This window comes from Dendrobates tinctorius, unplaced genomic scaffold, assembly GCF_039654945.1.
Source record: "Dendrobates tinctorius isolate UK_male_01 unplaced genomic scaffold, ASM3965494v1 ptg000334l, whole genome shotgun sequence".
Taxonomy (NCBI): domain Eukaryota; kingdom Metazoa; phylum Chordata; class Amphibia; order Anura; family Dendrobatidae; genus Dendrobates; species Dendrobates tinctorius.
This window is the reverse complement of record NW_027362000.1, coordinates 4460092-4484186: the sequence shown is the minus strand read 5'-3', so window position 1 is coordinate 4484186 and position 24095 is coordinate 4460092. Positions and strand designations below refer to the sequence as shown.

At 50.3% G+C, this 24095-nt stretch overlaps 1 protein-coding gene across 2 annotated transcripts in view; it reads left to right on the top strand.

Moving 5' to 3' along the window:
- The window catches only part of EIF2AK3 (eukaryotic translation initiation factor 2 alpha kinase 3), a 36294-nt gene extending 16501 nt beyond the window's left edge, over positions 1 to 19793 (top strand). For both annotated transcript variants that reach the window (XM_073562108.1, XM_073562109.1), the window contains 9 exons: positions 8985 to 9205; positions 9330 to 9439; positions 9601 to 9723; positions 10493 to 10642; positions 13122 to 13866; positions 14661 to 14828; positions 14908 to 15009; positions 15322 to 15384; positions 18919 to 19793. In XM_073562108.1, the coding sequence (XP_073418209.1) occupies positions 8985 to 9205; positions 9330 to 9439; positions 9601 to 9723; positions 10493 to 10642; positions 13122 to 13866; positions 14661 to 14828; positions 14908 to 15009; positions 15322 to 15384; positions 18919 to 19095 (1859 nt within the window). In that variant the 3' untranslated portion in view covers positions 19096 to 19793. The remainder of the gene's footprint in view (positions 1 to 8984; positions 9206 to 9329; positions 9440 to 9600; positions 9724 to 10492; positions 10643 to 13121; positions 13867 to 14660; positions 14829 to 14907; positions 15010 to 15321; positions 15385 to 18918) is intronic.
- Positions 19794 to 24095: the final 4302 nt, after the last annotated feature.

The window sequence follows — 24095 nt, the reverse complement described above, 5'->3', positions numbered from 1 at the left end:
TGCATGTGTCTGCACAAACGGTTAGAAGCCGACTCCCATCTGTGGACGTCGGGCACTCAGACCATCCTCATGGAGTCAGTTTCTAACCGTTTGTGCAGACACATTTGTGGCCTGCTGGAGGTCATTTTGCAGGGCTCTGGCAGTGCTCCTCCTGTTCCTCCTTGCACAAAGGCTGAGGTAGCGGTCCTGCTGCTGGGTTGCTATCCTTCTGCGGCCCCCTCCTCGTCTCCTGGTGTACTGGCCTTTCTCCTGGTAGCGCCTCTGGACACTACGCTAACAGACACAGCAAACCTTCTTGCCACAGCTCGCATTGATGTGCCATCCCGGATGAGCTGCACTAGCTGAGGCACTTGTGTGGGTTGTAGAGTCCGTCTCATGCTACGACGAGTGTGAAAGTGCAACCAACATTCAAAAGTGACCAAAACATCAGCCAGAAAGCATTGGTACTGAGATGTGGTCTGTGGTCCCCACCTGCAGAACCACTCCTTTATTGAGGGTGTCTTGATAATTGCGAATAATTTCCATCTGTTGTCTATTCCACTTGCACAACAGCATGTGAAATTGATTGTCAATCAGTGTTGCTTCCTAAGTGGACAGTTTGATTTCACAGACGTTTGATTTACTTGGAGTTATATTCTGTTGTTTAAGTGTTCCCTTAATTTTTCTTGAGCAGTGTATCTCTATAATATATCTGTCATTCATACTCGCCTGCCCCAGAGCTGCACTCACTATTCTGCTGGTGCAGTCACTGTGTACATACATTACATCAGTGGTCCCCAACCTTTTCTGCACCAGGGACCGGTTTCAAGCAAGACCATTCTTCCATGGCCCGGCAGGGTGGGGATGGAGGTGTGGCAGGGGCGGGGCTTTAGTCATAAGGGTCATAAGGGGCGGGGCTATGGACGCGGTTGTAGTGTAGCAGTGCATACTTATAATTAAATAACATTTATAATGTGACTCAACTCACCATAGGTTTTGAATGAGTGCTCCATCACCCCCTTCTCCCCATCACTCCCTTCTCCCCATCACTCCCTTCTCCCCATCACTCCCTTCTCCCCATCACTCCCTTCTCCCCATCACTCCCTTCTCCCCATCACTCCCTTCTCCCCATCACTCCCTTCTCCCCATCACTGCCTTCTCTCCATCATTGCCTTCACCCCATCACTCCCTTCTCCCCATCATTGCCTTCACCCCATCACTCCCTTCTCCCCATCATTGCCTTCTCTCCATCATTGCCTTCACCCCATCACTGCTGTCTCTCCATCATTGCCTTCACCCCATCACTCCCTTCTCCCCATCATTGCCTTCACCCCATCACTGCCTTCTCGCCTTCATTGCTTTCACCCCATCACTCCCTTCTCCCCATCATTGCCTTCACCCCATCACTGCTGTCTCTCCATCATTGCCTTCACCCCATCACTCCCTTCTCCCCATCATTGCCTTCACCCCATCACTCCCTTCTCCCCATCATTGCCTTCACCCCATCACTGCTGTCTCTCCATCATTGCCTTCACCCCATCACTGCTGTCTCTCCATCATTGCCTTCACCCCATCACTCCCTTCTCCCCATCATTGCCTTCACCCCATCACTGCCGTCTCTCCATCATTGCCTTCACCCCATCACTGCCGTCTCTCCATCATTGCCTTCACCCCATCACTGCTATCTCTCCATCATTGCCTTCACCCCATCACTGCCGTCTCCCCATCATTGCCTTCACCCCATCACTGCTGTCTCTCCATCATTGCCTTCACCCCATCACTGCCGTCTCCCCATCATTGCCTTCACCCCATCACTGCTGTCTCTCCATCATTGCCTTCACCCCATCACTGCCGTCTCCCCATCATTGCCTTCACCCCATCACTGCCGTCTCCCCATCATTGCCTTCACCCCATCACTGCCGTCTCTCCATCATTGCCTTCACCCCATCACTGCTGTCTCTCCATCATTGCCTTCACCCCATCACTGCCGTGTCTCCATCATTGCCTTCACCCCATCACTGCCGTGTCTCCATCATTGCCTTCACCCCATCACTGCCGTCTCTCCATCATTGCCTTCACCCCATCACTGCTGTCTCTCCATCATTGCCTTCACCCCATCACTGCCGTCTCTCCATCATTGCCTTCACCCCATCACTGCTGTCTCTCCATCATTGCCTTCACCCCATCACTGCCGTCTCTCCATCATTGCCTTCACCCCATCACTGCCGTCTCTCCATCATTGCCTTCACCCCATCACTGCCGTCTCTCCATCATTGCCTTCACCCCATCACTGCCATCTCTCCATCACTCCCATCATGGCCTTCTCTCCCCATCACTGTCTTCTCCTCATGTCCCCATCTCCTCCAGGGCCAGGCTCCACCTACACAAACACAGAGACACACACACACACACACACACACCCATACATGTACATACACACACAGACAGACATACATACACACACACATTATACATACACACAGACACGCTTCCTCGCTCTGACACAGCAGCGCGCTCCTCTCTGTATCAGTCAGAGACAGGAAGCGCGGGCAGGAAGCTGGACGGGTCATTGCAGCTCCGCTCCTGCTATTCCCTCTTGCAGGCAGCGGAGCTGCTTGGATCGCTCCCTGGCCGCCGCTACACACGAGGGCAGTCTAAGAATTGCTGCACGCCGCCCCAGCCCCCACTGCGCCACTGACCGCCCCTGGCTCCCCTTGTATCCGCGGACCGGCGGTTGGGGACCCCTGCATTACATTACTGATCCTGAGTTACATCCTGTATTATACTCCAGAGCTGCACTCACTATTCTGCTGGTGCAGTCACTGTGTACATACATTACATTACTGATCCTGAGTTACATCCTGTATTATACCCCAGAGCTGCACTCACTATTCTGCTGGTGCAGTCACTGTGTACATACATTACTGATCCTGAGTTACATCCTGTATTATACTCCAGAACTGCACTCACTATTCTGCTGGTGCAGTCACTGTGTACATACATTACATTACTGATCCTGAGTTACATCCTGTATTATACTCCAGAGCTGCACTCACTATTCTGCTGGTGCAGTCACTGTTTACATACATTACATTACTGATCCTGAGTTACATCCTGTATTATACCCCAGAGCTGAACTCACTATTCTGCTGGTGCAGTCACTGTGTACATACATTACTGATCCTGAGTTACATCCTGTATTATACCCCAGAGCTGCACTCACTATTCTGCTCGTGCAGTCACTGTGTACATACATTACTGATCCTGAGTTACAGCCTGCATTATACCCCAGAGCTGCACTCACTATTCTGCTGGTGCAGTCACTGTCTACATACATTACTGATCCGGAGTTACATCCTGTATTATACTCCAGAGCTGCACTCACTATTCTGCTGGTGCAGTCACTGTGTACATACATTACATCAGTGGTCCCCAACCTTTTTTGCACCAGGGACCGGTTTCAAGCAAGACCATTCTTCCATGGCCCGGCAGGGCGGGGATGGAGGTGTGGCAGGGGCAGGGCTTTGGTCATAAGGGTCATAAGGGGGCGGGGCTATGGACGCGGTTGTAGTGTAGCAGTGCATACTTATAATTAAATAACATTTATAATGTGACTCAACTCACCATAGGTTTTGAATGAGTGCTCCATCACCCCCTTCTCCCCATCATTGCCTTCACCCATCACTCCCTTCTCCCCATCACTCCCTTCTCCCCATCATTGCCTTCTCCCCATCATTGCCTTCTCCCCATCATTGCCTTCTCCCCATCATTGCCTTCTCCCCATCATTGCCTTCTCCCCATCATTGCCTTCTCCCCATCATTGCCTTCTCCCCATCATTGCCTTCTCCCCATCATTGCCTTCTCCCCATCACTGCTGTCTCTCCATCATTGCCTTCACCCCATCACTCCCTTCTCCCCATCATTGCCTTCACCCCATCACTGCCTTCTCTCCATCATTGCTTTCACCCCATCACTCCCTTCTCCCCATCATTGCCTTCACCCCATCACTCCCTTCTCCCCATCATTGCCTTCACCCCATCACTCCCTTCTCCCCATCATTGCCTTCACCCCATCACTGCTGTCTCTCCATCATTGCCTTCACCCCATCACTGCTGTCTCTCCATCATTGCCTTCACCCCATCATTGCCTTCACCCCATCACTGCCTTCACCCCATCATTGCCTTCACCCCATCATTGCCTTCTCCCCATCATTGCCTTCTCCCCATCATTGCCTTCACCCCATCATTGCCTTCACCCCATCACTCCCTTCTCCCCATCATTGCCTTCACCCCATCACTGCTGTCTCTCCATCATTGCCTTCACCCCATCACTGCTGTCTCTCCATCATTGCCTTCACCCCATCCCTCCCTTCTCCCCATCATTGCCTTCACCCCATCACTGCCTTCTCTCCATCATTGCCTTCACCCCATCACTGCCTTCTCTCCATCATTGCCTTCACCCCATCACTGCCTTCTCTCCATCATTGCCTTCACCCCATCACTCCCTTCTCCCCATCATTGCCTTCACCCCATCACTGCTGTCTCTCCATCATTGCCTTCACCCCATCACTCCCTTCTCCCCATCATTGCCTTCACCCCATCACTGCCGTCTCTCCATCATTGCCTTCACCCCATCACTGCCGTCTCTCCATCATTGCCTTCACCCCATCACTGCCGTCTCTCCATCATTGCCTTCACCCCATCACTCCCTTCTCCCCATCATTGCCTTCACCCCATCCCTCCCTTCTCCCCATCATTGCCTTCACCCCATCACTGCCTTCTCTCCATCATTGCCTTCACCCCATCACTGCCTTCTCTCCATCATTGCCTTCACCCCATCACTGCCTTCTCTCCATCATTGCCTTCACCCCATCACTCCCTTCTCCCCATCATTGCCTTCACCCCATCACTGCTGTCTCTCCATCATTGCCTTCACCCCATCACTCCCTTCTCCCCATCATTGCCTTCACCCCATCACTGCTGTCTCTCCATCATTGCCTTCACCCCATCACTGCCGTCTCCCCATCATTGCCTTCACCCCATCACTGCCGTCTCCCCATCATTGCATTCACCCCATCACTGCCGTCTCTCCATCATTGCCTTCACCCCATCACTGCCATCTCTCCATCACTCCCATCATGGCCTTCTCTCCCCATCACTGTCTTCTCCTCATTTCCCCATCTCCTCCAGGGCCAGGCTCCACCTACACAAACACAGAGACACACACACACACCCATACATGTACATACACACACAGACAGACATACATACACACACACATTATACATACACACAGACACGCTTCCTCGCTCTGACACAGCAGCGCGCTCCTCTCTGTATCAGTCAGAGACAGGAAGCGCGGGCAGGAAGCTGGACGGGTCATTGCAGCTCCGCTCCTGCTATTCCCTCTTGCAGGCAGCGGAGCTGCTTGGATCGCTCCCTGGCCGCCGCTACACACGAGGGCAGTCTAAGAATTGCTGCGCGCCGCCCCAGCCCCCACTGCGCCACTGACCGCCCCTGGCTCCCCTTGTATCCGCGGACCGGCGGTTGGGGACCCCTGCATTACATTACTGATCCTGAGTTACATCCTGTATTATACTCCAGAGCTGCACTCACTATTCTGCTGGTGCAGTCACTGTGTACATACATTACTGATCCTGAGTTACATCCTGTATTATACTCCAGAACTGCACTCACTATTCTGCTGGTGCAGTCACTGTGTACATACATTACATTACTGATCCGGAGTTACATCCTGTATTATACTCCAGAGCTGCACTCACTATTCTGCTGGTGCAGTCACTGTTTACATACATTACATTACTGATCCTGAGTTACATCCTGTATTATACCCCAGAGCTGAACTCACTATTCTGCTGGTGCAGTCACTGTGTACATACATTACTGATCCTGAGTTACATCCTGTATTATACCCCAGAGCTGCACTCACTATTCTGCTCGTGCAGTCACTGTGTACATACATTACTGATCCTGAGTTACAGCCTGCATTATACCCCAGAGCTGCACTCACTATTCTGCTGGTGCAGTCACTGTCTACATACATTACTGATCCGGAGTTACATCCTGTATTATACTCCAGAGCTGCACTCACTATTCTGCTGGTGCAGTCACTGTGTACATACATTACATCAGTGGTCCCCAACCTTTTTTGCACCAGGGACCGGTTTCAAGCAAGACCATTCTTCCATGGCCCGGCAGGGCGGGGATGGAGGTGTGGCAGGGGCAGGGCTTTGGTCATAAGGGTCATAAGGGGGCGGGGCTATGGACGCGGTTGTAGTGTAGCAGTGCATACTTATAATTAAATAACATTTATAATGTGACTCAACTCACCATAGGTTTTGAATGAGTGCTCCATCACCCCCTTCTCCCCATCATTGCCTTCACCCATCACTCCCTTCTCTCCATCATTGCCTTCTCCCCATCACTCCCTTCTCCCCATCATTGCCTTCTCCCCATCATTGCCTTCTCCCCATCATTGCCTTCTCCCCATCATTGCCTTCTCCCCATCATTGCCTTCTCCCCATCACTGCTGTCTCTCCATCATTGCCTTCACCCCATCACTCCCTTCTCCCCATCATTGCCTTCACCCCATCACTGCCTTCTCTCCATCATTGCTTTCACCCCATCACTCCCTTCTCCCCATCATTGCCTTCACCCCATCACTCCCTTCTCCCCATCACTGCTGTCTCTCCATCATTGCCTTCACCCCATCACTGCTGTCTCTCCATCATTGCCTTCACCCCATCACTCCCTTCTCCCCATCATTGCCTTCACCCCATCACTGCCTTCACCCCATCATTGCCTTCACCCCATCATTGCCTTCACCCCATCATTGCCTTCACCCCATCATTGCCTTCACCCCATCACTGCTGTCTCTCCATCATTGCCTTCACCCCATCACTGCTGTCTCTCCATCATTGCCTTCACCCCATCACTGCTGTCTCTCCATCATTGCCTTCACCCCATCCCTCCCTTCTCCCCATCATTGCCTTCACCCCATCACTGCCTTCTCTCCATCATTGCCTTCACCCCATCACTGCCTTCTCTCCATCATTGCCTTCACCCCATCACTGCCTTCTCTCCATCATTGCCTTCTCCCCATCACTCCCTTCTCCCCATCATTGCCTTCACCCCATCACTCCCTTCTCCCCATCATTGCCTTCACCCCATCACTGCCGTCTCCCCATCATTGCCTTCACCCCATCACTGCCGTCTCTCCATCATTGCCTTCACCTCATCATTGCTGTCTCTGCATCATTGCCTTCACCCCATCACTGCCGTCTCTCCATCACTCCCATCATTGCCTTCACCCCATCACTGCCGTCTCCCCATCATTGCCTTCACCCCATCACTGCTGTCTCTCCATCATTGCCTTCACCTAATCACTGCTGTCTCTCCATCATTGCCTTCACCCCATCACTGCCGTCTCCCCATCACTGCCGTCTCCCCATCATTGCCTTCACCCCATCACTGCCGTCTCCCCATCATTGCCTTCACCCCATCACTGCCGTCTCTCCATCATTGCCTTCACCCCATCACTGCCGTCTCTCCATCATTGCCTGCACCCCATCACTGCCGTCTCTCCATCATTGCCTTCACCCCATCACTGCCGTCTCTCCATCATTGCCTTCACCCCATCACTGCCGTCTCTCCATCATTGCCTTCACCCCATCACTGCCGTCTCTCCATCATTGCCTTCACCCCATCACTGCCGTCTCTCCATCATTGCCTTCACCCCATCACTGCCGTCTCTCCATCATTGCCTTCACCCCATCACTGCCGTCTCTCCATCATTGCCTTCACCCCATCACTGCCGTCTCTCCATCATTGCCTTCACCCCATCACTGCCGTCTCTCCATCATTGCCTTCACCCCATCACTGCCGTCTCTCCATCATTGCCTTCACCCCATCACTGCCGTCTCTCCATCATTGCCTTCACCCCATCACTGCCGTCTCTCCATCATTGCCTTCACCCCATCACTGCCGTCTCTCCATCATTGCCTTCACCCCATCACTGCCGTCTCTCCATCATTGCCTTCACCCCATCACTGCCGTCTCTCCATCATTGCCTTCACCCCATCACTGCCGTCTCCCCATCATTGCATTCACCCCATCACTGCCGTCTCCCCATCATTGCATTCACCCCATCACTGCCGTCTCTCCATCACTCCCATCATGGCCTTCTCTCCCCATCACTGTCTTCTCCTCATGTCCCCATCTCCTCCAGGGCCAGGCTCCACCTACACAAACACAGAGACACACACACACACACACACACACACACACACCCCCATACATGTACATACACACACAGACAGACATACATACACACACACACATTATACATACACACAGACACGCTTCCTCGCTCTGACACAGCAGCGCGCTCCTCTCTGTATCAGTCAGAGACAGGAAGCGCGGGCAGGAAGCTGGACGGGTCATTGCAGCTCCGCTCCTGCTATTCCCTCTTGCAGGCAGCGGAGCTGCTTGGATCGCTCCCTGGCCGCCGCTACACACGAGGGCAGTCTAAGAATTGCTGCGCGCCGCCCCAGCCCCCACTGCGCCACTGACCGCCCCTGGCTCCCCTTGTATCCGCGGACCGGCGGTTGGGGACCCCTGCATTACATTACTGATCCTGAGTTACATCCTGTATTATACTCCAGAGCTGCACTCACTATTCTGCTGGTGCAGTCACTGTGTACATACATTACATTACTGATCCTGAGTTACATCCTGTATTATACCCCAGAGCTGCACTCACTATTCTGCTGGTGCAGTCACTGTGTACATACATTACTGATCCGGAGTTACATCCTGTATTATACTCCAGAGCTGCACTCACTATTCTGCTGGTGCAGTCACTGTGTACATACATTACATTACTGATTCTGAGTTATATCTTGTATTATACCCCAGAGCTGCACTCACTATTCTGCTGGTGCAGTCGCTGCGCTCTGTGGTGACGTTGTATTCTTCTCTCTGCAGATAACGGTTATTACCTGCCATACTACAAGCGGGAGCGGAGTAAGCGCGGCACACAGATCACCATTGGGATCCTTGAGAACCCGAACTACAAGAACATTCGCAAGAAGGATCCGGTGGTTCTTCTCCCCTGGTGGAAGGAGATCATCGGCACCATCCTGCTGTGTATCACCGCCACCACGTACATTGTCCGCAGGCTCTTCCAGCCGACCAGCAGCGCCCGGGTGTGTGTGGGGACAGGGGGCGGTGGTTCTGCCGCCGATTCTTCAGCATTTCCTAAATTTCCTGATATCCTGTGCTTGCTGTCAGTGAATGTGAATTTTTTTTTCCCCCTTTCTATTCCTGCAGAAGAGAAAAGAATCGGAGACTCAGTGTCAGACGGACACCAAGTACGAAGCCGTGAACGGGGACCCGGCGGAGATCAGACGCGAGGACAGCAGCTGCGGATACGTGTCACGGTAATGTACAGCCACATACTTGCACCCTGCGTCCCCCTCCATTCACCTCTGTGGGACTGATGGAGAAATCCTGTAATTGGGGGGGGTTTACACTCATATAATGGGGCAAACTCCGTTTCTAGTGGCTGCGCTGCAGTTTAACCCCTTGCTTCTCATTTTAGGTATCTGACAGACTTTGACCCTATCCGGTGTTTAGGACGCGGGGGCTTCGGAGTGGTGTTTGAAGCCAGGAATAAAGTTGATGATTGTAACTACGCCATCAAGAGAATCCGCCTCCCCAACAGGTAACAGACTGCATCTTCCACACTGTACCTTCTGCTATCAGATGCTCCTTGGATACTGCTGTGTTTCAGCCATATATTTAAGTTTGTCTCTAATTTTCATGTCTGATCAAAATTTCAGATTTTTGTCTTGTGGGATTTTCTCTCCCGGTAATACAGGCTGGATGTGAGCTCTAAGTTCAGTGTATTGATGTATATCATGGCTCATGTGTCGGCACAGCTTCTATCCTGCACTGACTTCCTCTGTGTGCTTTATTCCTTGTCCCTAGCCTGGTGTGTCTACCCTCTCATAGACTGTAGATGCTTCCCACACTGTAGATAACGATGATGGCAGCAGGGAGGAATTCGTGCACAAACACTGAGGGGGGGAAGGGATTCAAGGGGGAGCAGAGATTTATCAGAACAGAAGCTCTGAATGTTTTTTTTTTTTTTTTGTTCAGCCTGTTAAGGGGCTATCCAGCTGAAAGGAAAATCTGTAAATTGCTAACTAAAGATTTTTCTACCTTACTAATAATAGAGTTCCGTTAGGCCAGATGCCTCCCTTTCTCTGGTCGCTGTCCCATCCCGGGCAGGGGGAGGTGGGAGCTGGCTAACTTCGTATTTCAATAGCCAAGCCAGCCCCCTTCTGCCTAAACATCAGCTGTAACAAAGAAGGGGTCTACCTTAGCCCCCCCTATCTATCACATGTAACTACAACCTTTTTCCTCATATTGGTCTTCTGATCGGTGCCCACTTCCTGCTAACCCAGATGTGTGTTCTGCCCGCTCTCTAGGAAACTGGCCCGAGAGAAGGTGATGAGAGAGGTGAAGGCTCTCGCCAAGCTGGAGCATCCTGGGATCGTGCGCTACTTCAATGCTTGGCGTGAAGAGCCGCCAGAACTATGGCAGGAGAAAATGGATGAGCTGTGGCTGAAAGATGGATGGTGAGGGCGATGATCGTCACACTTTATCACTGAAGATCGACTGTTACTTACTGGGGCTAAAGTGTGTGGTGTTTTTTATTCCCCCCTCCCCCCCCCCCCCCCCCCCACCAACTTTCAGAAACTTGGTGTGTACACGGTGGGGCAGTCATCCCTTTACCACATTTACGATTACACGGATGGGTAGCATCTCTATTAAACTAACAAAAAGTAAAATGCTGAAAGGATCAGTCTATGGGGATAGGAGACAGCGCTGGTGCGCCTCCTCCACCCTCTCTGCGCAGTAACCTCTGCTCAGCATGCCCACAACACGCTCTCCTATAAAATTTATTTTTAATTATCCATTACTATTAAATCCTTAGCACTTACCCTGTATGGAGCGGGCTGGCTCAGGAGCCGCGCATGCTCCCTTCAGGGGGGGGGGGGGCGCGCATGCTCCCTTCAGGGGGGGGGGGGCGCGCATGCTCCCTTCAGGGGGGGGGGGGGGGCGCATGCTCCCTTCAGGGGGGGGCGCGCATGCTCCCTTCAGGGGGGGGGGGGCGCGCATGCTCCCTTCAGGGGGGGGGGGCGTGCATGCTCCCTTCAGGGGGGGGCGCGCACGCTCCCTTCAGGGGGGGCGCGCACGCTCCCTTCAGGGGGGGGCGCGCACGCTCCCATCAGGGGGGAGGCGCGCACGCTCCCATCAGGGGGGAGCCGCGCACGCTCCCATCAGGGGGGAGCCGCGCACGCTCCCATCAGGGGGGAGCCGCGCACGCTCCCATCAGGGGGGAGCCGCGCACGCTCCCATCAGGGGGGAGCCGCGCACGCTCCCATCAGGGGGGAGCCGCGCACGCTCCCTTCAGGGGGGAGCCGCGCACGCTCCCTTCAGGGGGGAGCCGCGCACGCTCCCTTCAGGGGGGAGCCACGCTGTTTCTACCTAGCCATCAACTGACCGTAACAGATGTGATTCATGGCTCAGTTTAAACTTTACAATGCTAAAAAGCTGACTTCAGCTTTGCAGATGTCCCTTCCGGTGGCCGTCAGCACCACGTGCAGTGAGATCTGCTTAGAAGTGTGAGGTTCTAAGGGTATGAGCGCACAACGTCTTTTTTTCATAGGTCTGCTCTGAAACCGCAAGTCATTTTTTAAATTTTTTTTTTTACATGGATGGGAATGTTTAAGTTTTTTGCTTTGCTTCAGATTTCTACCTAAGCCAAGCTGTTAGAAGTGACCTGACCATCCCCCCTCCCCCCGCCCCCCAAGTACTTTCCACTAAGAAGACTGTTTATACTGTGCAAAGTAGTCATTGGGAAGGCAGTCGGTGGCCAAAAAGAAATAACGACCCCTCCCCAAAAAAAACAAAACGTAATGCCCCTGTCAGCAGGATTGTGCACAGTAACCTACAGGCAGTGTCAGGTCGGCCCCGTTATACTGATTGCAATGATGCCTTGTGATGAAATCCTTCTTGTGGTTCTTGTTTAATCTGTATTTTCAGGTTTGAGTTCATGATATGCTTGTCCTCCGGGGCAGCCTGTGGGGGGTCTTCATGTGGGGCTCTAACTACATTCTCCTCTGGGAAAAAAAAAAATGGAGAACTAGGAGTTTAAGAGGGAACATACAAAGGTTTAACAAATAACAATTTCGTAATTCAAACAAGTGTAAAAGCCGAGTTGTAATGATAGATGAAATACCGGCCATAGAACCGCACCTGAACCCTGACGTGCGTTTTTGAGCACAAAAGACCAGAGATGCCTCCAAGTAAAGTGTACAAAAGTGGACTTGATGGTAATTACACATTAGGAGGATATAGATCTTACAGGTGAGGAAGGATTCTAGGCAGCTGAAAGGCCAGCAATGAGACCGCCAATGTGCATTTCACATATGTTGCATAGTGTTTTCTCCCCTTGGCGGTGGTGCGCTGCTGTAGTAGCAGAGTTGCTGCGTAGTGGTACAGTGTTGTAGCTGAGCTACAGCGTGTTGGTGGTGCTGATGCATGATGGTACTGTGTTGCTGCTGTGTTGTAGTGGTTCAGTGCTGTAGCTGAGCTGCCGTGTGGTAGTGTTGTAACTGAGCTGTTGTGGTGGTGCGGTGATGTAGCTGAGCTGCTGCGTGGTGGTGGTGCGGTGCTGTAGTAGCGGAGGAGTGTATCTTTCACATGCTGCAGAGGAACACAAGCTATAGACCAATGACCTTTTATAGTCTACCTTTTTTAAACTAATTCCTGCCGCCCTGTGCTCCCCGGCGGGGCCAGTCCTTTGTATACTCCACCCACCTGCTTATTGTCTATCCCCACTCTGACTTGACGTTTTCTGGCTCTATGAAGCCAAACAGCAGGGAAAACAAGCCGGTGGGAAAGTGTCTATAAATGACTGGCTCCACTGAGCCGTGGAGCTTGTTTTGAACAGTCCCCCTGTGCTGACAAGCCCCTTTAAACCACCCGTTGACAAGTTGGTGAATGATCATTGTAGCTCCATATTGAGTCGTCTTCCTTTTGTCGTTTCAGCACGGAGTGGCCCTTCAGCTCCCCGACCCCCATGGACGGCCTTTCCATCAAGGTCCGGAGTGCAGACCCTTACTCCATGAGGGAGCAGGTGGAAGTCATCACCCCTTCTACAGAGAGTCAGAGCACGCCGTCCACTGGATTTATCCTCGTTGACCCCGGCCGGCATCGGAGGCGCTCATTCCCTCACCGCTTCTCCTCGGGAGACGCCGCTGTTGTGAACCTGCAGGACAGCGTACTTACAGACTGTGATCTGGAGCACAGCACGGAGGATGATGAGGGTCCCGGAGTACTTTATTCTCCCCGAGATCTCGGGTTACACGAGAGGACCTCCTCCTCCATCATCTTTGAAGACTCTGGTTGTGATAACGCATCCAATAACGTAGATAACAGGCCCGACGTGTCCGTTGTGGTCACCACCAGTGAGTTTTCTCAAAGAGACTCTGGAACCAAGGACTCGTCCTCCAGCGAGAGCAAACCCAGCACTTTGTCTGTTTCTCCTCCAAGACCTAAAAGTTTGAACTTGGACTTAACCAAAAATACTTCGGAGAAGCTGAACCCCGGCTCCCCTAAGGTGTACCTCTATATACAGATGCAGCTGTGCCGCCAGGAGAACCTCAAAGACTGGATGGAGGCTCGCTGCACCCTGGAGGATCGGCCGCGGCCTGAAAGCCTCCATATATTTCTGCAGATTGCAGAAGCCGTTCAGTTTTTGCACAGTAAAGGTCTAATGCACCGGGATCTGAAGGTATGAACGTCTCCATCTCTAGGGGAACATTTTCTTAGTTCTTGTGTCATGAGTGGTGTTTGCCCAGCCTTGCTATGAATGGTCTACAGATCGGTGAAGGCTTGACATCTGACACCCCATCGAGCTTCTGTGTTGGGCCAGATTGTCTCACCAGTGTAGTCTCCGGTCTTGTGGAAATGAATAGGATCTACACTGTCTATGAGACCTACAGACTGCTGTTCTTCGGGGTGAAAAATATTTGGGGATTGGGCCTCCTAAAGTATAAATATCTAGGACCTGGTCAACCCTTTTAAAGTCACTATGACTGGTCTCCTGCCTGATCTTGCATGATGGGATATGACCACAGAAATACGGAGGAGTTTTGTGAACTGGTTCCATTAAATTGGGCTTGACGAGAGGCTCCTCAGATGTTGTGTAGGTGCCTCATCCCAACGTGCGCCATGGCATCTCTTTGATTTCCCAGCATGGTGATGCCACCGGTCACTTCCAGAAAGGGCAATGACTCCATTGAAATGAATTTCCTGCATTACTTAACATGTGGATTTGATTCTTGATGTGCAGGGGAATTGTGTGAGTTTCTCCACCCCAATTAGTTCTCCGCTGGATCAGTGGATTGGTTCTTGCTGGCCGGTGAAGTCACACGGCAGCTGTCATTGTGCAGGCGAAGCCTGTTGTGAGTGGTGTAAATAATCGGGAATTGAAAAGGGCTCTGCTGTGACTATAAGGAGAGCTCTGCTGGTACTGCTCGGATCCGGTGCCGTGCCTTCTCTTGACCGATTCCTCTTCTTTTGTAGCCGTCCAACATTTTCTTTACAATGGACGATGTCGTGAAGGTTGGAGACTTCGGGTTGGTGACAGAGATGGACCAGGAAGAAGATGAAGAAACCGTTCTGACGCCCATGCCAGCCTACGCCCGACACACCGGGCAGGTGGGGACCAAGCTGTACATGAGCCCCGAGCAGGTAGGTGACGGCGATGCCGACCTCAGCGCTGTGTATGGAGGGACTCCTCCTAATAGGACGTCTTCTGCTCTGTCCTCAGATGTGCGGCCAGAGCTACTCTCACAAGGTGGACATCTTCTCCCTGGGCCTCATCTTGTTTGAGCTGCTGTATCCGTTTGGTACCAATATGGAGAGAGTGCAGGTCAGTGACTGTACCAGAAAGTGCTCTAGTGTTGTGAGTTGGAAGTTTATCTGAGCTTCAGTAGTTTTATCTTGTAGTATTTTTTTTTTTTTTTACCTGGTTAAATATTTGCTAAAAATCTCCCATCTGGGGGGAGAAGGAAAAATGGATGTAGTAAATGCAGTATCCAAGCTGTCCACTTGGTGGCAGTAAGCGCTGTGTAATGTCAGCTTCTCTGTATACAGTAATGCATCCATGTCACTCGCACATCTGTGAATCGATAGGTCTACCTAGACGTTTACTTTTAACGTTTTTTTTCTCCCCCTCCTTTAGATATTAACAGACCTGCGGGACCTGAAGTTTCCAGCCCTGTTTACACAGCAGTATCCTCAGGAGGTAAGAGGCTCATGACCGATGATGATGATATTATTTATTATTATTATTATTATTATTATTATTATTATTATTATTATTATTATTATTATTATGCCATTGATTCCATGGTGCTGTACATGAGAAGGGGTTACATACAAATTACAGATATCACAGTAACAATGACAGACTGATACAGAGGGGAGAGGACCCTGCTTTTTCGGGCTCACATGCTACAGGATGGTGGGGAAGGAGACAGTAGGTTGGGGGGTTGCAGCAGCTCCGGTGTTGGTTGAGGTGATCTCTCTGGTAGTGGTGAGGAGGTAGTGGGGTCATTGCAGGCTGTAGGCTTTCTTGAAGAGATGGGTTTTCAGGTTCCGTCTGAAGGATCCGAATGTGGTTGATAGTCGGACATGTTGGGGCAAAGAATTCCAGAGGATAGGGGGTATTTGGGAGAAGTCTTGGAGGCGGTTGGGTGAGGAGTGAATAAGTGTGGAGAAGAGAAGGAGGTCTTGGGAGGACCAAAGATTACGTGAGGGAAGGTATCGGGAGATTAGTTCAGAGACATATGGAGGAGACAGGTTATAGATGGCCTTGTAGGTCAGTATTAGTAATTTGTAAATCAACAGCCGCGGAGACACCATCACATGTTTCTCAACGCAAGCAATGACTAGCCAGGTCTTTCCCCGGGAAGGAACAACCACGGGAAGGGCAGTCTCCAATGAAGGAAACCACCTATGCCAAAACATGGTATCCATCCACAGACAGCTGTTTCGGGGTATTGCCCCTCATCCGTGTGGAGTAGGAAACTGGCTAGTAGGAGCAATGCCTAGTGAAAGGCTATGAACATAAGGATGAGTGACCTCATGGAGATCAACATCCAACACTGCGGAGACACCATCACATGTTTCTCAACGCAGTGATCTAGAGCAATGCCCCCATCCCTTATGGGAAATATGCAAAAGCATGTAAATCAACAGCCGCGGAGACACCATCACATGTTTCTCAACGCAAGCAATGACTAGCCAGGTCTTTCCCCGGGAAGGAACTCCACACTGATGAGGGGCAATACCCCGAAACAGCTGTCTGTGGATGGATACCATGTTTTGGCATAGGTGGTTTCCTTCATTGGAGACTGCCCTTCCCGTGGTTGTTCCTTCCCGGGGAAAGACCTGGCTAGTCATTGCTTGCGTTGAGAAACATGTGATGGTGTCTCCGCGGCTGTTGATTTACATGCTTTTGCATATTTCCCATAAGGGATGGGGGCATTGCTATAGATCACTGCGTTGAGAAACATGTGATGGTGTCTCCGCAGTGTTGGATGTTGATCTCATGAGGTCACTCATCCTTATGTTCATAGTATTAGTAATTTGAACTGAATACGCCGAGGGAATGGGAGCCAGTGAAGAGATTTGCAGAGGGGAGAAGCGGAGGAGTAGCGAGGAGAGAGATGAATTAGTCGGGCGGCAGAGTTAAGGATGGACTGGAGAGGTGCAAGGGTGTTAGCAGGGAGACCACAGAAAAGGATGTTGCAGTAGTCGAGGAGGGAGATGATGAGGGCGTGCACAAGCATTTTAGTAGATTGAGGGTTGAGGAAAGGACGAATTCTGGCGATATTTTTGAGCTGGAGGCGACAGGAGGTAGAAAGAGCTTGGATGTGTGGTGTGAAGGACAGGGCAGAGTCATGGGTTACTCCGAGGCAGCGGACTTCCAGTACTGGGGAAATCGCGATGTCGTCAATTGTTATAGATAGGTCAGGTAAGGAAGATCTGTGAGATGGGGAAAAGATGATGAGTTCAGATTTGTCCACATTGAGCTTGAGGGAGCGAGAGGAGAAGGAGGATATGGCTGATAGACACTCTGGGATTCTGGACAGCAGAGAGGTGACGTCTAGGCCAGAGAGGTAGATCTGTGTGTCATCAGCATACAGATGGTACTGTGGGACTTTGAGTTGCTCCAGGCCAAGTGTATAGATTGAGAAGAGTAGGGGTCCTAGAACAGAGCCTTGGGGGACTCCAACAGAGAGAGGGTGGGATGAGGAGGTGGTGTGGGAGTGGGAGATGCTGAATGTGCGGTTGGAAATGTATGAGGAGATCCAGGATAGGGCAAGGCCTTTGATGCCGAAGGAGGAGAGGATCTGTAGTAGGAGGCAGTGGTCAACTGTGTCGTAGGCAGAGGACAGGTCTAGAAGGAGGAGTATAGAGTATTGTCCGTTAACTTTGGCTGTAAGGAGGTCGTTGGTAATTTTGGTCAGGGCTGTCTCAGTGGAGTGATTGGGGCGGAAACCAGATTGTAGATTGTCAAAGAGCAAGTTAGATGATAGGTGGGAGGAAAGTTCAGCGTGGACGTGTGTTGCTCCAGGACTTTGGAAGCGAATGGGAGCAATGATATTGGGGCGATAGCTGGACATAGCGGTTGGGTCGAGGGTTGGCTTTTTAAGGATAGGCGTGATTGTGGCATGTTTGAAAGCAGAAGGAAAGGTACCGGACGCAAGTGATAGGTTGAAGAGGTGGGGTAGGGATAGGATAAGTGTGGTGGTGAGGTTGGGGAGGAGATGGGATGGGGTCGAGTGCACAGGTTGTGAAGTGCGATTTGGAGAAGAGATAATTAAGCTCCCCTTCAGTTTAGTTGGAGAGTGAGGTTATGAGGTTTGGGCATTGGTCTGGTATACAAAGGGGTTGTGGTGGTTGAACAATGAAGACTTGCCTTGTTTGGTCAATCTTATTTTTGAAGTGTGTGGCAAAGTCCTCGGCAGAGATGAGGGAGGTTGGAGGAGGCAGTGGTGGGCGGAGGAGGGAGTTAAAAGTTTTGAATAGCTGTTTGGGGTTGTGAAGTAGGCCTGTTTAGCAGAGGTGAGGGCACATTTGAAAGCGAGTGTTGCCTGTTTAAGTTTCTTTCAGAGAGTTTGTAACTTTTAGGCTGGGGCTACACTGCAACATTTGCTGCACAAAAAGCAATTCTTCTGACTAATGACCACATGGAAGTTCTGCTCGTCTTTTGATGTCATAAATCGGCTGAGCAGAGAAAATGCTATTTTAATTGCTAACAAAAAAAATGCTGACACTGCATGGAAACTAATGATATTCTACTCTAGAGCTGCACTCACAACTCTGCTTGTTCTCGGAAACCATCTGCAAACTTGCCAGTTGTGCCCCCTTAACAGGTTAGCTGAGCTCTTATGAGGGGCAGATGGTTTCCTTCCTACGTGCTGTCTTCTGCGTTCTCTGAAGATGCTTCCTCTGTACAAGCATAAGATATGTGAGTTCAGCTCTGAAGTGTGAATGCAGCTCTCAGAAAAAAGGGGTTGTGGACTGGAATGATAACGGCGTGTAACATTGATCTTCTCTTGCCCTCATGCAGGTGATGATTTTATAATTTCTCTGTCGTAGGATTGCTGAGGAGTGATTGGTTGCAGTGGTCTTTTTCAGGCGCACAATTTTGTCACGTGACAGCTGCCACCAATCACAGAACTCTGCGGTCCTTTCGCTAGAACGGTGATGTCCTTGCTTCCTATGCAGGTGGATCCTGATATCTGACCTCCTGTGTTTGTCCTTGCAGCACACCATGGTCCGGCACATGCTTTCTCACAACCCGAGCGAGCGGCCGGAGGCTGAAGACATCATAGACAGCCCCGTGTTTGAGACCGTTGAACTTCCCAGTAAGCTGATCCTCCGGCAACGGTCGCGGACCCTCAGCTCCTCCGGTCTGAAAAACCTGAAACATTCCAGCAAGTGACCGGCAGCCGCTCACCAGTCCAGACGCGCCCAGAACGTCTCCGGCCACGCCGGCGCCTTCCGGGCTCAGAACTGGCACAAGACTTGTTTTAGATTGTTCGGACGCCTCTTACAGTAGACAAGGAGCACAATGGACCCGGTGGCATTATGCGGACTTGGTAACGGCCGTCAAGTAGGATGAGCTTTTTTATGTATATATTTTGTTTTTCCCCTTGATCTGTCCTTTTGGGGCACCGCACCTTTTTAATGCTCGCTATAGACCCCATCGTCTTCTAGAAGATATGTCGGTGTCTTGTCTAGTTTTTATTTTTATTTTTTTTTTTACACAACGTGAAGCACAGACTGGAGCAGACGTTGGATTGTGGGGGGGCCGGATAATGGTTTATATCAGAACAAATATTTTTCTAAAATGAAGGATATCCGTCTTTCTGTTGGATCAGGTCCATTTAAAGAGGGGTTAAGGAAAACCCCGATGTGGTCTGCGCCGCATCTTTCTAGAAGTCGTGTCTGGTCCCAATGAAGTAAAGCTGCAATACTAGACGCGACCTGCACGCACGGAGGCAGGTTTTCCTAATCCTCGACAACCCCTTTAAGGCTGTGACATGACGACAGGTCTGCGTTAGCCGTCATATTATGGACTTCTAGATTTAATCTAACAATATAATGTCGGGACTGAATAAATTTTTTTTATTTTTCTTACTCCAGTCACCTCCCAGAATTGCATTCATAATTTTTCTATCGCCGTGCTGACATCGCCCATCGCTGGCCCCTGCAGCGTCCGATGTAAAGGCTACCAATCACCCAGAGTCAGTGTATGAATACTGGCATGGTCACCTGCTGCAATCGGTCACCTTTTTATGCTTTCTTTTATGGATCCAGTTGGAGTTTTTACATTCGGGGTCCGGTTGGATCCCCTCCTAGGGGGAAGCGATGGGGTCTCTAGCAAAGCTTCCTGATATCCCAGGACCGGATCTGCTGGCTCCATGGAGCTTTAAAGGGGAAGTCCAGGCAGATCTGCTGCGGAGAGAGGTGGCCGTATCATGGGCCGGGCAGGTGAGTATTGTGGATGGGCCCAGCTAATTGGGGTAGGATCCAGGCACAATATTTGGGGGTCGCTGGAGCAATGGCCGCCTATCGTGCAGTCACGCCTCTCCACACTTCATGGACACCCTTTTAATGAGCACTGTCAGGACTCGGTGGGAAAAAATGGCCTCATGTCTATGATTTGCTACTGCAGTGAAATTTTTACTTTTTTTTTTTTTTTTTCTTAATTGCACGCCTTTTTGCCTAAAATATTAATTTTTTGTAATCAGGATTTTTTTTTTTTATATTTTTTTTTTTCACTATTTGGCTTCTGCATGCCGTTCACCTCACTCCCATCCCCCCACGCACACGCACCTCACCCCCATCCCCCCACGCACCTCACTCCCCCTCACTAGACATTGCTGGCTGGACTGCGAGCTACCTGATAGTCTGTCAGTGAGCTTACCCCACTAGAGGGGGTTTTAATTCTTTTTGTTATTTTCTGGGCTCCTCTGTGCAGATTTCCGATCACTTGAAAGGTGGAGATGAACTTCATGGTCCAAAATCAGCGGACAGAAGCTCAGAAGAAGGATAAAGGTTATAGAATGTCTTGTTGGAAAGAGCTCACTGACTGATTCTCGTATGACTGATTGCAGTTGGGGTGGGGAGCCTGCGAAAGCTGAACAGTGCAGACCGTTTAATGCACTGCGCAAAAAAAGCACGCATGCATTTAAGGAAAGGACCCCAAGGGCAGCTAGATCCCCCTCTAGACTTTTTTTTTTTTTTTTTTTTTAAACTGCAGTACCAGACACATCCTGTGGAGCTGAAAGGTGCTAGCGACTACTGATCTGTTTTTGGCTTTTTTCCATTTCTGCCTTTTTTAAAGTGGCAGTGCAAGAAAGAAGAGTTGTCAGATGTGAGGATGGAGCCTAGAAACAAGCGGCCTCTGTGCTTGTGCCTGACAACCGATACACACTAATATATCCCCAGTATATTAGTTAAAATGTATTATCGGCTGCTGTTTAACCCCTTGTAGTACCAAGTCTGTTCCCTATGATTTTTTTTTTTTCTCCCTCACGACTGTGACTCTTCTAGACTCGGTTGCCCCCATTGAACGCCCCCAGGCGGCCATACTCCTCCTCTGTGTTGCACAATGACCTTTTGCCTTACCTGTAATCAGTCCTTTTTTTGACCTGCACAAATAAAGCCCCGATTGCACTAAGCTGCGACTTCGCCGGCGAACACCATTGTTTCTCGTACGTTTGTGAACTGTTGGGATATTTGTTTTATTAGTTTCTGATGATTTCTAGTAATGAGCAAACATCCTGGTATATGGTGTTATCTCAGCATGCTCGTGTCTTCAGCGTGCTCGAACACCATGTTCCAGTCCCTGCGGGCTGCTGGTCTCGCAGCTGATCGACAGCCTTTTAGGCGATTCCGCAGCTGTCAAAACAGCCACAAGACACGCAGCTGCGGGGACTGGAACTTGGTGCCCGAGCATGCTGAGAGAACACCGTATCCGACCCCGCTCGCTCATCACTGACGGTTTCCTCTCTTAATGTCTTACGTTTTCCAATTCCAGGCTTGTGAATCATTGAAGGGGTAAAGTTGTGCTTTGTTCCATGTACATATGTCTTATTTATGAAGCACAGTCAATCCGTTGGGTTGGTGCTGTACAGAGCACTTCTTACCAATCCGCCACACTAAGTGCATTACATTATGTGACTTTTTTCAAGTCTTAAGTGATTTTAATAAAAAAAAAAATTATATATAAAAAAGAAAAATTGGTCCTGGATTTCTTTCCTGGCTGCAGCGGGTGGGGTGTGGCTGTGCCAGGCTTGTCTGCCGCCGGAGAATGGGGTCATTGCTTCATAGGTCACAAGGAAAAATGAAACGCTAATGTTTGGAAGTTTTGGGATTTTGTAATTCTCCACATCGATTACCCCAAACGTGAAAATACAGATTCACCTAATGACTGATCCTTTACCTATATAGTGTGTGTTCCCCCTCTGTTACCCTACAGGGGCTCCTCTGACCTCCCCACCATAGACGTTAATATGGAGTCTGCTGATAGAACGCCTCCCGCTCTTCTGGGAAGAATTTCTACTAGATTTTTGGAGGAGTTTTTGAGCATTTTGTGAGGTCAGACCCTGATGGGGAGGGAGGCTGGGGTCAACATCTCAATTATAGGTGTTGGATGGGGCTGTGCACTGGGAGCAGTCATGGGGAACATAGAGTCTTCACCAAACTGTATTAAGACTTTCTTTCACTGGAACGAAGGCTGAGCCCTGATAACATCCCCATGGCATTATCCCTCCTCTACCCCTCTGTACAGCGTACAATGCAGTTGGGGTTGACGTCCTCTTGGGAATCGTCAAGCCCCAACTCATCAGTCAGACACCAGATACTGTAGTTAAGTGTGATCCGTCACTGTATAGAACACACTTCCTCCAGAGTCCAGTGGTGGCAGCTTTACACCACTCTGACGCTCGGCATTGTGCTTGGTGATATAAGGCTGAAAGCAGATGCTCGGCCATGAAGCTCACGGCGGGGGCGCAGTGTTTGCTGATGTTGTACTCTGCAGTTATGGAGTCAGCAGAGTGGTGGTGACTTACTTTTCTGCCCACAGCACTCGGTGACCCCCGCTCTGTAAGGTTACGTGGTCTTCACTTCGTGGCTGAGTTGCTGCGGTTCCTCAGTTTCTAAACAATATCACTCACAGGTGACGGGGGGAGGGAGAAATGTCATAAAGGACTTGATACACCAGTGGCTCCTATTACATGACTGTGCTGTTACCGGCTGCTTTGTCATGTTAGTAAAGGCAGGCTCGACGCTGGATAGTTATACTCCCGGGAGGGCAGTGGGGCCGCATTGTAGACACTGGGAGTTAATATCCAGATTCCTGCTGTCTAATAAATGTAATACATCCTTGAGTTGTTCGTGCACCAGTCACGTGCTGGCAAAGACTTCAGCTGCACTTTCTGCCACTTTTCTGATGCACATTTTACTAAACTTGTTAAGTGATTCCTGTCCAAACCTCTTTTGGGGAAAATGACTGGACAGAAGCAGAACATGTTTTTGACACCCAGAGCACTACGATAAAAAGAAAATAATCTTTCTAAGTAATTCCCCACCAAACCACAGGGGAAAAAATGGCAGAAATACAAGAGCACGTGAAAATGCTGTAGCTCATCTGAAGCCTGTGTCCCATTCTCCACCTCCAGATGATGAACTTTATGTTCACGATGCATAATCGGAACACGTACAAGTGGGAACTTCCACGGCTCGGAGATGTCGGACATAAAGGATTGTAGGCGGACGGAGGATAATATGTAGGCGGACGGCTGGTAATTAGTCCTGATGTGTGAAGACTCTGCACCCGTCCATTACGCCGGAGTGTGAAGAGCTTTATTGTGGGCCATGAATATACAGCGCCGATCTACTAGGTGTTATATAAGGGCTCCTCGTTTGTGGATGGAAGAATCGTGTCCTACATCAGTGCTGGATATTTACATGATGGAAGTCTAAGGCAAAAAAATGGCTACAACTTACCCACTTGTATGTCCCTATGACAACTCTTCCTTACTTGTGCTCTCACTTTCTACATATCTTCCCCACGCTTTCGGTGACAGACAGGCATTTCTAATCACAGACTGATGTAGAATATGGCAATCTGAATCCATACCATCTACTGACAGATAAATTGCAAGAGCGCCGGCAGGAATAGTTGTCATGTGGACACTGGGGTAAACAATCTATAAGCACGGGTGCAGATGCTATTAAATGGGACCGATCAGCCTACACTGCTCCATAAATGGACATTTGCCCTAAGTTCTAAACCACTTTAAAGACGACCTGTCACTTGCCATAAATATGTAATTTTTTTTTGCCTGGTGTAAATGCCGCTGTTCTCCTGACTCCGGTGATGGTTTTCTCTTTTTCCTGCGCCTCTCCGTTCCAGAGATATGGCCCTCTCTT